Below are 11,598 nucleotides of genomic sequence, written 5' to 3'. Positions count from 1 at the left end.
ATACCTAAAACATCGGCCCGTCTATTTTCTTATACCAGTTTGAGGCAGGTTAACACACAGAGACAGACAACAGATAAAAAAAAAACAAGTGCTGGATAAACAGAACAGCTGTAACAAGGCTGGTTAAGGTAAAACGCTGTGCTGTGCTTGTAATGGAAGAAGAGCACTGTCCAACTTTGAAGTGATCTTAGTTCCTGGAAAATGAGCCATGTTCCTTTACTGAGAGTATTGGATGAAGTAACCTAAAGTGTCCAGCTATCATATAAGGACCCCGTCCTACTTTGGGCTCCGCCTCCACATAACTTCATACGCGCGCGGGTTATTGAATTTACGCGCGAGGAATTTAATTCCGCCAGTGAAATGCAATTATTTGCTCAGATTAGTATTATTATTATTATTATTATTTGCTCGTGCATTTGTTGTAACATAAATGTCATTCCATATTTGTCTCTTCTGGTTTCTCACCCATCTAAGGGGCTCATCATCTCTGCCAAGTTCTAGTTAAAAGAAGAACAACTTAATTTGAATGCTTAATAGGACTGTATGTTACAATCCTTAGAGTAATTAGCACAATCCTTGAGTGGGTTGGAAGCGGGGGAAGCACTCGAACTAATTCGAAGTTCCGACGCATCATGTTTCATTTCATCATTTCCTTGTTCTAACGCTTTTGGCGGCACGTTTTCCCACAACCATCTTCTTCACCGCGTTTTCATTCATCCATCCAGGGATACCCAGAAGAAGACGTTGTTCGACTCGCAGGTCAGCTCCGACTCGAGTGCTTTGTTTTTATTAGCTTGCTTCAACACAGCGTTTGGCTTTTGGATGTTAATTGTCGGTTTGGTTTATATCGCATAAAGAATCGGAACACGTGTACTTGTTACTACTTAATGTATCGGTTACTCGTCTTTTAACTTGCTGGGTAAATTTAAATTCATCAAAACAATTAAAGTTGGGGTTAATTAAACTCAAACGCAGCTTCCGTCGCTAGAATAACGAGACACATATATTTATTCAAAGTTAATATCACTTTAATGATCCATCCTCTAAAGTTTCTTTAGTCAGGCAGTTGTTACAGATATTTAAAAAAAAACAGCAATATGCTTTAATCCGTTGAACATGTATTATGTTCCTTTCAGTAGATTAAGAAATAAAGTAGAATAATGTGATAAGACAACATGTGGAGATGTGACGTTAAACCATATTAATGACGCAGCCAGTCTCGGATGGACAAACCCTGCGGCATGGGGTGGCATGTGCCACACTACAATGATGTCTTGCCACCCTAGTTTTGCATATGACAGTGTTGTTTATTAAAATAAGATAGCATTAACACCTTTAACTACAGTTAACACGAAATATAAATTCTCAAACTGAACATATTGCATAGCGTTACCCCCCACCCCTCCATCATTAACACGTGGTTCAGCCCCAATAGTGCGGACAGATGTTGTGCCAAAAAGTGTTGCCTGCCAAAAACTGATTTCCAATGTTTCCGTGTGTTTTTTATGTGTAATATCTTTACGTATGTTGGTAAATAGACTTCGGTGAACAAGGTTTACAACAGGGTTATATATAAAATGTATAAATTACCTGTTTGTCAAGTATCCTTATAACTCTGTGTTATTGTACTTACATTATAACCAATCCGGTCCTTTTTGTCCACTTGATTGTTACAGGGATGTTGTTTGTGGCCCATGATTACTTGATGTCATTCATGAGGGTCAATTTTGACACATGTTTTACATATTATAGACCAACAACTTATTTATAGCATTTTAAATATGAGCAATCCGTTTTTGTCAAATACGGGAAATCAGTTTTTGGCAGGAGATCACTTTTATCCCTGTGGTGTTCTCCTCTGTCTTGTGGCAGACAAACAAATTTTTACAGTCACAAATAATTTGTGGGGCAACTTATTGTGACACCTGACTGTTCTCTCATTTGAGTTATACTAGTATTTTTAAATGGTTGTACAAAAGAAACAAGAACAAAAAAAAGTTTCTGTTCCTGCAGTCAACAGAGCATTTACTCAGTCAGTACATGTGATGGAAACACATCATTTTAATCATTATTAAGGGTCTTCTATTGACATCCGCAGAGACGTGACAAACTATCAGGATGTCGAATGAAAAGAGTGCACCTGTTGACCGGTGAGTCTGATTCCTAGAGATATACACACATCTAAAAGAATCCTCCTTTACATTGGAGGATTCTTTTACACTGGTTGGCGCTTCTTCTCACTTGTATTTTGTTTTCACAGCGGACAGGCTGTGGCCCTGATTATCTTTGTGCTCGGTCTAGGAACTCTGCTGCCCTGGAATTTTTTCATCACAGCATCTAAGGTTTCATGTTCACGTCATTTTCCACATTTTTAGCAGCAGATTCTTTACTCTAAATTGAGACCATCTTGACTATCGTCTATCCCTGTATCACATGTTAGCACTGTTAACTTTGAAAATGAATTGTGTAGGTAGGCAGGTCAGTTTGTTTCAATGTATACATTTTAATTAAATGATTTTATTATTAAAATAATGAAATAATGATGATTTTACTTAAAAACTGCTTGTATTTTATTCTTATTTAGGATTTTCATGATACACTACTGAGAAGAAAATAAGTTAAAAAAAACATGTCTGCAATTTTGCACAGGGATTCAAATCATTCTTGTTCTTTCTGTGTTTATTCTGTTACTTGAATCTTATAGCATGTACAGTATGTCCTTTTATAGCAAATTGCTTTTTTTTATCTTCCTCTTTAAGTATTTCAATGAACGTCTCAACTCAACTGGCACATCAGGAACTTCTCCCAAAGACTATAGCTATGACAGCTGGATGGCTTTGCTTTCCCAACTGCCACAGCTGCTGTTTACCCTTCTCAACTCTTTCCTGTATCAGCGGTGAGTGTTAAGAGCACTAAAACTGCTTGAATGGCTCTTCTAGATTAAGTTTGAGTCACAAGAACAAGACCTTTAAAGTTTTTAAATCTCTGACACTTTGGCTTCAGGTATCCTCTGATACCAAAGTGAAATAAATAAGCTGTAGTTATTACTTTGAAGAAGAGGCCATGTATCACTCTTTATGTGTAAGGCAACATCATAACCATAATACAAAGATGCAATCTACTTTCCTAACTTTGTAAAAGGATAAAGATAAGAAATAAATAGATCCAGAAACATAAATTTACTGAAATGTTATGAGTGACCCTAGTTTCTCATGCAATGGCAACATAACATGTTCATTTTAATAAATGCTTTCCAGCAAGTATTACACTGACTATAACTACAGTGAAATCCAAGACACAGTGAGGGAAAGCATTTTGGTCATCAGCTTTTCAGATTTTTCATTGCACTTTTTCATAGTGGACTATTACAAACACAGAATAGATGCTGCCGCAAATTCTTCCAGACTTGACCCTTGACCCTCCCTCCATGATGTTAGCGTTCCAGGTGCGCTGTTGCAGATGGGTGGGACAGTAACAACAAAGAATTTACATTCATTGAGTTTTTGAATTAGAGTTAATTATATGATTAATGTATTTATTTGTTTTGCTTTAAGCAGTAGCAGTAGTAGTAATGTTAATGTTTTTTTCTTTAAACTGACTGAATGAACGAGCACATCTGCTCCAAATCTCTGTAATGTTGTTAGGAATTACTGCAATAGTCTGTAAGCATAGCTGGCTGGTACTGACAGAAATATGATGTCAATGTTAATAAAAGTTGAACCAAGCTGTCCTTAGTGGACAGGACAGGACCAGGTTTACCTGAAAACTAAAGAGTCTGATTATCTCCTCTGTTATCTGATGGTAATGAAGACATGTCTCTGTGCAGCGTGAGGGAGCGTGTTCGTGTGCCCTTCAGCCTGGTCGGCATCTTCCTCCTTTTCTCTCTCACTGCTGCTTTGGTCAAGGTCCCCATGGAGCCGGACAACTTCTTTTCCATTACTATGGCAACCATCTGGTTCATCAACAGTAGGTTCACTCAAACGATCCCATGACTGCAGTAACATTTTTACAGCTACAGATGAACTATGTAGCAGCTGTAAAATGTTTGTATCAGATCCCTAAATGTTACATTTGGCACTGGCAAATCACAACGTAGTTCAAACATTAAATTGTAAATACTTTTCAGGCTTATTGTCTTTATCAAAAATATGCCAAGAATTATAGTCTAAGTATATATATGTGTATATATATATGTGTATGTATATATATGTAGACTATAATTATAGTCTAACTAATCATGTACCTTGTGTGAGTGCAGTGTGCGGAGCAGTGCTGCAGGGCAGTCTCTTCGGTATGGTGGGCCTCTTTCCCCCTCGTTACAGCACTCTGTTCATGAGTGGTCAGGGCCTCGCTGGGATCTTTGCCGCCTTAGCCATGCTCTTCTCTATTTTAGGTAAGCATTGATCCTCCTCACAGGCAAAATGTATTTATTTTTTTATTTCATCGTTAGTAATTTAAATATACCAGTATCACACTGTAAAAAATGTAAAATTACTGGAGTTTGGAGGTGTAAATGAAGCTGTTTGCCTGCAGGTAAATCAGATCAAAGCTCGGCTGCACTGGGATACTTCATAACACCCTGTGTGGCTACTCTGGGGACTCTGGTATGCTACCTGCTGCTGCCACGCCTGGTATGGAGACGCCACATAAAATCACTATCACAAAAGGACATGAAAATGACTGTTTTGAACTGAACTGAAAAATCTGTGTCATATATTAACTAAAAAAATGAATTGAATCATGTCAGTGGAAGAAAAGCCACATTACAGTCTTCTGAAAATGTTGACTCCTCTGCAGAAGTTTGCTGATTTCTATCTGAACAGACATCAGCCTGATAAAGTGGAGGAGGTCTTCCTTGAGAGCACAGGTTGGTTCTCATTAAGTATAATGAATAAAAATATGATTTCTTTCAGCGTTATGTTAGATAGCTGACATGTTAGCCGAGCTACGTTCAGTGTTAATGAGGCTTACAACTGATTCTTTTGATTTTTCCTTTCAAAGAAAAAAATAAAAAGGACCTGGAGGCAAACGGGAAGCTCAGTAAGCAAGAGGAGAATCAGGAACATTCCTCAGTCCTGGCTGTCTTTAAGAAGGTGAACGTTAGCTTTGGTGTCCATTTTTTAAACTTCTTCTGCTAGCATTGACTAAACCCCTCAAACCTCCTCTGTTGATCACAGTAACATGTTTTAAACTGTTTAGACTTTTGCCTACATAGAGACATACTGGTCCGCGGCTCCAAATCTAACAACCCAAAATTGTTATGATGGCGCAGTCTAATGTAATAGTGGAAGCTGGCTCTGAGAGGTTGTACAAAGTCTTCTATCAAAGAGCTGATACACTTTTGCTAACCTCAGATGAAAAATGTTCCTCGTGTAGTCTGGAGCTTATCTTCACACGCGTTCCCAAATGCCTCCTTACTGGAATCACTGACTAACACCTTCCTGTGTTTCTCAGATCTGGCTGATGGCTCTGTGCGTGACGTGTGTCTTTGCTGTTACCCTGTCGGTGTTTCCTGTCATCACAGTGCGAGTAAGGACTGTCTACGACAATGCTGAATGGGGTAAGACATCATTACAGCATTACTGCAGACTACAGAAGCATCTGGTTGACCATATGACTCCAGAGCAGGTTATGTGTTCAGCACAAGTTTGTGTAATGGTCTAACCAAGTTAAAGAGAAAGAGAAACCCTCAGGCCATTGAAAACTTTCTGCAAAAATTCCTCGCTCACCGATGAATTCTTCCTTATAGTCCACCCTCTGCTTCCTCTTCCTAACAGACAATGTGTTCACCTGTGTCTGCTGTTTCATTGTTTTCAATGTCATGGACTTGGCCGGTCGCACAACCCCATACATCGTCCAGTGGGTGAGTCTGCAGCCTGCCTTCTTCAAACATTTTTGTTTCTAAGATAGAAATCAACAAACCAATCGAATATTGTTTCGTGAGGACTGGAGGTGTTTTTTTCCACTTCAAAGGATTCCTGTGGAAAACGGCCTTTACTGAAGGATTTCAATAAATACCATTTTGATTATGAAAACAATAAAAAGAAATGTTGTTTTAGTATTGGAATTTTTACAGTGTCCATAGTCTAAATATATTACTTAAATAGTTTGATAGCATCGTTATTAGTTATTAGTTATTTACAGTTACATGTGTCCACATTATAGACAATATAAGCACGGTTATTTTGTTGCATGGTTATTGTGATGTGAAACAATAACAGATGAAATCCACAAACTTTATAGTTTAAAGTCCAGACTTTTGACACAAGTTGAAACTGAGACTCAGTGAGGCTGCGTCTTGCTGCTAGATCATCTTAAATCATGTGATTTGGAAATGCAGGCGTGTCTACTGACTCCAGAGGACTGATAGCTGAAATCCACACAGCACTCATTGAGTCATTATGTTACACGTAATCTGACTTTGAAGTTGCGATGTTACAGATAACTTCAGCGACTGATTTCTGTATGTTTTTGTGCAGCCGTCGAAGGAGAGTCGTTGGTTTCCTGCCGTCGTGTTTTCTCGCCTGGTCTTCATCCCTCTGGTCATGTTATGTAATGTCCAGGACTCTAAACTAACCGCCGTCTTCCGCCACGACTGTGCCTTTGTCGTCATCATGGCTCTGTTTGCCTTCTCGAATGGATACCTGGCAAGCCTCTGCATGGCCTACGCTCCACAGTGAGTCCTCAACAGACCCCAATTTAAAAAAAATCCCTCTATAGGATATAAACTGCTCTTTAATGATGTGACTTAGTTTGTGTGCTAACACGTGAAAACTTCCACAACTTGATTACAATGAGGCAGATGTGATGGAGCTTGAAGCACAAGATAAATCAATACTTTACTGATCCCACGAGGAACGTGATTGTGTTACAGCAGCAGCATAAGGTCAAAGTGCCACAGGTGCATAGTGAGGGACTTTTACTGTGTGAGAGTGAGAAGAAAATCTCTCTATAAAACAGTAATCTAAAATAAAAAATAAGAATGAGAAAATTTCCATTGGAGTTTTATTTGATTTGTTTGAATATTTAAATTAAATTAAGCGTTTGTACCTGAAAGTAGGTGAAAACTGAATCCTTGCTTCACTTTAACAAACTCAAGAATTACAGACAGAAGAAGCCAGTCACAGCTCCGAGTCCCCACATGTTGGGCACATGAGCTACACATAAAATGTAACATGGGATTTATTTCAGCCGAAATAAAGAAATAAATCTGCCAAAGGTGCAGACCGCCTACTTTATATGGCACCTTATATGTATGTTACCACTGACTGAGAACACTACACCCACTGACACATGCACACCATTCCTGTGTTTCTTGTGAAACATGTCATTCAAGTCACAGACTTCAGTGGAACAAAACAAAGACATTCAGCACAATTTTCTGGCTGAACAAAACCCAAGAAGAAGAAGAATGTCTTGTGGCACCTAGTGGCTGGATGGTGCAACTGCAAAATCTTTTGGTGTGAATTTTGAACAGGGTCAGGGAAAGTTCCCTCTAAGCTGCGCACGTGCGCACTGCTGACACGGTCTCTGCGCACAGAAAATCTGTGTTGTGCACAAAAAAGAAAAAAATTTAACCGGAATTGAAATTAAAATTAAAACTTTAACAATTCTGTTTTGCAGTGTTAGTAAGTGACTGGCTGCTCCCATATGGTAAATGGTAAATGGCCTGTATTTGTATAACGCTTTACTTAGTCCCTAAGTACCACCAAAGCGCTTTACACTACATTCAGTCATCCACCTATTCAGACACACATTCACATACTGGTGATGTCAAGCTACATTGTAGCCACAGCTGCCCTGCGGCGCACTGACAGAGTATGGGATTAGAACGATGCCACCTTATCCCATAGTCCAGCCGATAATGTGATTCACATTCGTATATACGCAGCTAATCAACGTCGTTGACAGGCTATGACAGCGTCCTTATGTGCTGACACCGGTGTTTTAGCTAGCAAAGCGGCGTGGCTGATGTGGAGTGAAGCCACGGTCATGACAACATGTACAATCTTTGGAGATGTGAGCAGGACAGACGGAACAATTGGTGGAAAAAGTGTGGACTTTATACCAGTTTTTAAATTGTGTTGATCAGCCACATAAAACCAGTTATGATAAAATATCTGCAATGTTTGGTTTTCTTCCTGAATACTGTCGTTGTTTATATTTACTGCGGGAAGAAATGGTAAAAACGGCGTTTTATAAGGAAAACACTCGAAAGCCTGTGAGCAAAGACAAAAAAAACAAACCCTTTCCTATTGGTCGAAAAATGTACCGTGTCAACCAATGAAAAAATGATATGGCAACAGTTGTTTAGGAAGGGGGAAAGTTTTAGGGGTGACGGCGGTGTATTGCGACGTTTAGCGCAAATCTTGTGTAGTTAGTGTGTAGTGTAGTCAATAGTTTTGTTGTGTGTCAGAACAACGAGGCGACTGCTGAATGTTACAGGTGTTACAGCAGTGACACATCTGCTGCTGTCAGGCCTGCAGGTATCAGGCTGTTGTTCTCCTTCATCTCATAGTGGACAGAAATTATTTTTTGGAGCGGCACAAATAATTTGTGTGGATTCAGATTTGATGCAGAACAGCTGATTGTTCTGTAGAAAGTTTGAAATGTTTATTTTAAAAAACGCCTTGGCTGCATTTTTAGATAAACAGCTGCAAAAAAAATTGCTGTTTGCAAAACTCAGTTACTTTTTTGAAGAAGTAACTATATAATTAATTGCCCAACATTGGTCATTGTATGCTGTATTTTGCAGACAGAGTTACAGGACTCTCTCCCAGACCACAGACTCATAATACAAGTCACAGCTTTATAAAAAAGAAAGAAAGTTGTGTTTTCAAAGTTGGAGTTCAAGTTATTTTTACTTCCAATTGTGTTAGCATACTACACAGGTCATGAACAAGATTTTTTTTTTAATTTTCATTGTAAGTGGGGCTAAAGCACTTAATTAAAAGTAGTCTAACATAAATGTAAATGCTGTAATTTGATTACTTTATTAAACCATGTAACTTGGATGGATTCGATGCCTGCGTGACCACAGTGCATACGTCTGCTGTTGCTCACAGTGGTCCAAGTGTCCGCTCAGGGAGTTTGTGTGTTCAGGGATCCCTGAAACCCTCCACCAGCCCTACTGCAGAACAAAAAGCAAACTAGGATACATTTATAGGAAGTAAATAAGGTACTATAACTAAAAAATAACAAACTGCTGCACAATAATTGAGAGAAAACACATCCCAAATGACAAAAAACTTTCAACAATGAATACAACAAAAACAGACTAAACACAGGGGGAAAAAGGAGACCAACACTGAACTTTATCAGGCATTAACAAGAGAGGGAAGAGAAAGGCAACAGGGAGGAAACAGAAAGCCACATGAGGTTTTAAACCTTCAAAATAAAACAGGAAGTAAACCAAAGTAATACAGGCAACATGAAGACACAAGCACTTCACTTGTACTGATGGTTTGTGAAAAACTTTCATGTGTTTTTGTTGAAGAATAAATGAAAAAGATGAATCGACTTCTCTGTGTGTTGTGTTCACTGTACTGGATAGTGTTGTAACTGTGTGTTTTCGTCTCCTTCAGGTTGGTGCGGTGTAAGGATTGCGAGACAGCTGGCTCTTTGATGACCTTCTTCTTGGTCCTGGGTTTGGCTGTGGGAGCATCGTTCTCATTCCTACTAGGAAAACTGGTTTAAAGGTAGTAGGAAAACTGTATATCTGACATTTGATGACATATTGTTATGAAAAGTGTAAAAGCACTTGATGCTTATCCTGTTCTTAGTTATATGTTATATCTTATATGAGACACAACGACAACTCTATATAAAGTACTGAGCTGTCCATTTGTTGCACTGGCATTTTAAAGTAAGCCATGCAGGATTTCTAAATGAATGTTTTACTCTTTGTAATACAGAGTAAGTATTTCAGTCTCAGGTAGGTGCTGGCATTATTTTACGTGATTTGTGTCACATTGAATACTTCATTGGAAAGGGCAATTCATTTGAGAGACATTGATCAATGCAGCTAAAATAAATCATTTCTCTCTTGTTGTTTTTTTAAAATATTAATTAATGGGACCTTTTATATCTTTGCTTTACACGACTGTATTTATCTCTCAGTTTTTCAGTGTTTTTTTAAAAATATTAATGTTTTTTACCTGAAGACAGTTTAAAAAAAATACTTAAATTAAATGAACTATAAACTTTTTCACTGCTTATTTCTGTTTTTGTAATTTTTATACGTTGCAATAAATGTTTTTTTTTTATGTATGTTCAAACTTTTAATAAAGGCTTGTTCAAAATGGTTTCCCATTCTTGTTTTATGTCACAGTTTACAAATTGATATATTTGCCTTTGTATCAAAATGTCAAAGTATCAGTGAGTCCAGTTTTTGTATATTTGCATGACCTGGCAGTTCAGTACATCCCATCCTGCCTTAGTGGTATTAGTCATAGTTGGGGCATTACTCTGTCAATTACTCTGATTACAGGCCTCATCCAACTTATGTGATCCAACCTGTCTAAATGGATGGATGGGTGGAATTTTTTAAATAGGGAAATTCTATAAAAAAACGTACTGGCTTAGGGAACCACGGTGGTGAGGTGGTTAGCACTGTTGCTTCACAGAAAACTCCACCCTCTGAAGTTTGGATGTTCTCCCTGTGAATACCCTGACTACCCTGAATTCATTAAGTGGAACAAGATGGATGATGGGATGTATGTTAACTCTCAAACTCTACAGCCACAACCAATCAATCCCCAGCTCCTACAGTCCATGTGTATGCAAGATACATAACCTTCTCTGCCCCTCATGCATCCATCAGGGTTTGACTGTGTGTGTGGGGAAAAAGTGTTTATGCATAGATGAAAGCACTGTATGAAAGTGTGTGACTGAGGAATGAGCCTTGTAGTAGAAAGGCCCATTTACTGTGTTAACTGAACCCTAACACTAGATGGATTTCTAGAGACCTGGTGGATGCTAAGGTTCTAGAATACTGCAACAACAAACACTGATATGTGCTGAAGGAAAACCCACTTGATAGCATTCACTTTACCAAATTACCTTATAGACTGTGTATTATTTTGTTTCTCTTTGGACCGATTTTCTCTCTGCGTTTTAATAACTTGTGCGCATTTTTCATCTCTTTATAGTCATTTTGTTTCTGTGAAGATGTCTGAAATGTTGTTGCATTCATTATCTGTAGTTTTAAACGTCACTGTAGCCATTTTGTCATTTTCCAAAACAGTTTGGATGCTGCATAAAATGTGTCAGTCAAAACAGCATGTACTGATTTGAAAATCTCATAAACCCACATTTTATTTAGGTTGTAGCTTTTCCTGCTGTTGCTTTGTACTGTTCTGGTTGTATGTCATTCCTTCAATTCATACACTAACATATGCACAGTATCACATTTTCATTCTGGTTAGAAGGGGTGGAGCTTCTTCACATGTGAATATCCCTGCTAGCTTTGTTTTTGTTATTACAGCAAATCACTGATAAGTATCTGTTTAGTGTAATCAGAAGAAACTGTAGCTACCAACAGATGCTTTCATGTGGTGCCCAGCATGTAGAACACGGTATGCAGCGAGTGCACTGTAG

General features: G+C 38.4%; 1 protein-coding gene across 2 annotated transcripts; it reads left to right on the top strand.

Annotated features, from left to right (window-relative positions):
• Positions 1–630: 630 nt before the first annotated feature.
• Positions 631–10,304, top strand: LOC113024728 (equilibrative nucleoside transporter 2-like). Of its 2 annotated transcripts, none has more exons than XM_026172022.2 (13): positions 631–759; positions 2,099–2,150; positions 2,261–2,342; positions 2,760–2,896; positions 3,827–3,966; positions 4,259–4,393; positions 4,534–4,631; positions 4,798–4,867; positions 5,002–5,093; positions 5,455–5,560; positions 5,778–5,863; positions 6,480–6,676; positions 9,585–10,304. In XM_026172022.2, the coding sequence occupies exons 2-13, from the start codon at positions 2,119–2,121 to the stop codon at positions 9,694–9,696; spliced, it is 1,287 nt and encodes a 428-aa protein (XP_026027807.2). In that variant the 5' UTR covers positions 631–759; positions 2,099–2,118; the 3' UTR covers positions 9,697–10,304. The 2 variants fall into 2 exon arrangements, with proteins under 2 accessions (XP_026027807.2, XP_026027808.2); XM_026172023.2 differs by having other exon boundaries at positions 717–759; positions 2,077–2,150.
• The last annotated feature ends 1,294 nt before the right edge of the window (positions 10,305–11,598 follow it).

This window comes from Astatotilapia calliptera, chromosome 6 (assembly GCF_964374335.1).
Source record: "Astatotilapia calliptera chromosome 6, fAstCal68.1, whole genome shotgun sequence".
NCBI classification, from domain to species: domain Eukaryota; kingdom Metazoa; phylum Chordata; class Actinopteri; order Cichliformes; family Cichlidae; genus Astatotilapia; species Astatotilapia calliptera.
Note: the sequence above shows the minus strand (reverse complement) of the source record. Positions and strands in the feature narration are given on the sequence as shown.